The sequence below is a fragment of the Nothoprocta perdicaria genome, unplaced genomic scaffold, assembly GCF_003342845.1.
Source record: "Nothoprocta perdicaria isolate Ctin4 unplaced genomic scaffold, notPer1 scaffold_7, whole genome shotgun sequence".
NCBI lineage: Eukaryota > Metazoa > Chordata > Aves > Tinamiformes > Tinamidae > Nothoprocta > Nothoprocta perdicaria.
Window position 1 is genome coordinate 1,731,834 of NW_020455976.1, and position 1,598 is coordinate 1,733,431.

Sequence of the window (1,598 nt, forward strand, 5' to 3'; positions counted from 1 at the left end):
CGAGGACGGCGAGGAGCGGCTGCTCACCGTGACGCTCTCCAAGCTGAAGCACTCGCTGGGTGCGTGGCGCCGGGAATGGGGCGTGGGGAGCCCCATCCCTGCTCCCCGTGCCGGCAGCGGGGATGTRCCAAGCAGGACACAGGTTGGATTCATCACGGAGCGCGTGCGGGGCCGCGGCATCTCCGCTCTCTCGCAGGCATCAGCATCTCGGGCGGCATCGAGTCGCGGGCGCAGCCCATGGTGAAGATCGAGAAGATCTTCCCCGGCGGAGCCGCCTTCCTCAGCGGCGTCCTCAAGGTAGGGGCAGCGGGCGGCTCGGAGCGGGGCTCCCGGCGGCCKCCGGCCCCTCGCCGCTCCAGCGCCGCCTCGCAGGCCGGGCACGAGCTGGTCTCGGTGGACGGCGAGAGCCTGGAGCACGTGACGCACCAGCGCGCCGTGGACACCATCCGCCGCGCGTACCGCAACAAGGCCAAGGAGCCCATGGAGCTGGTGGTGCGCGCGCGCGCCGCCCTGACGCCGCCGCGAGCCGCCCGCGCCGGCGGCTCCCCCGGGAGCGCCCGGGACACGAGCGGCACACGCGGCGCCGCTGCGGACGCACAGACGTGAGGCCGCCCTGGAAAATAAACCCCAGCCGGGAGCTCGGTTTTAATCGTGCGCGGCCGGGTGGCACAAGGGCGAGCCGGGCTCCGGGACACAACCGGAATGGGAATAAAGTATAAAAATCCCCCGCGGGAGGCGGGGGCGACCAAGCCAGAGCTGGGCGGCGCTGCAGGCTTCTCCTTTGGCTTGGGGCTGCTTGGCCCTGGCCTCGCCATGGGGCTGGCCCCACGTCCCCCCCGCGCCCCTCAGCCCCCCGGCCAGGGCATCACCGGGGCCGCGCTGTGGGCTGGGGGTGCTGGGGGGCAGGCGTGTGGGGAAGGCACTGAGGAGAACGTGCCCCACGGCGCGGGCGCCGCGGGCAGGGCGGGAGCCGGGGCGGGCAGTGGGTGCTATAAAAATAGAGTTCTTTCCAATGGCACAGAAACGAATCCCCGGACAAACGCCCGGGCTGGGGGAGGCGGGACGGGGCGCGCGGCCCCTCGGGCCGGGGGCAGCGAGGGGACGGCCCCGCCGCTGCTGCGCAGCATGACCCGGCTGCAGCCGGCGCGGCTAATCCCGCGGGCGCTAAGAGGATCAGCGGGAAGCGGCTCCGGGCGCCGCGGAGCAGGCGCAAAGCGCCCACCGGGCACCGCGGTGCCGCCGCGGCCGCCCCGCCGCCGAGCGCGGGGCTCCACCTGAGCTCCCTGTGTCCCCTCCGTATGCCAACAGTCTCCRCATCGCGGGGCCGGAGGGGGCTCCCCGAGCTCCCAAAATCCCGGGAGGCGGCGCCTCAGATCTCGGTGGCCGTGATCTCCTCGAAGGGCGGCTCGGGGCTGGCGGCGCCGCCRGGCTCCGGCGGCGGCTCCTCGCCCTGCAGCCGCAGGCGCTGCAGCCGCTGCTCGAGGCGCCGGTTGCGGCGGTACATGTGGATGTAGTTGCACTGCAGCTGCTTCTGGTAGCGGATGACGCGCTCCTTCTCGCCCTGCCACGTGCCGCGCTCGCGCTCGAAGGCGGCGCGC

The 1,598-nt window shown here is 73.7% G+C and overlaps 1 protein-coding gene across 1 annotated transcript in view; it reads left to right on the forward strand.

Annotated features, from left to right (window-relative positions):
* Window positions 1-606, forward strand: part of PDZD7 (PDZ domain containing 7) — a 6,919-nt gene extending 6,313 nt beyond the window's left edge. Inside the window, exons 15-17 of the mRNA XM_026050675.1 lie at window positions 5-59; window positions 197-297; window positions 373-606. Of these exons, the coding sequence (XP_025906460.1) occupies window positions 5-59; window positions 197-297; window positions 373-606 (390 nt within the window). The remainder of the gene's footprint in view (window positions 1-4; window positions 60-196; window positions 298-372) is intronic.
* The last annotated feature ends 992 nt before the right edge of the window (window positions 607-1,598 follow it).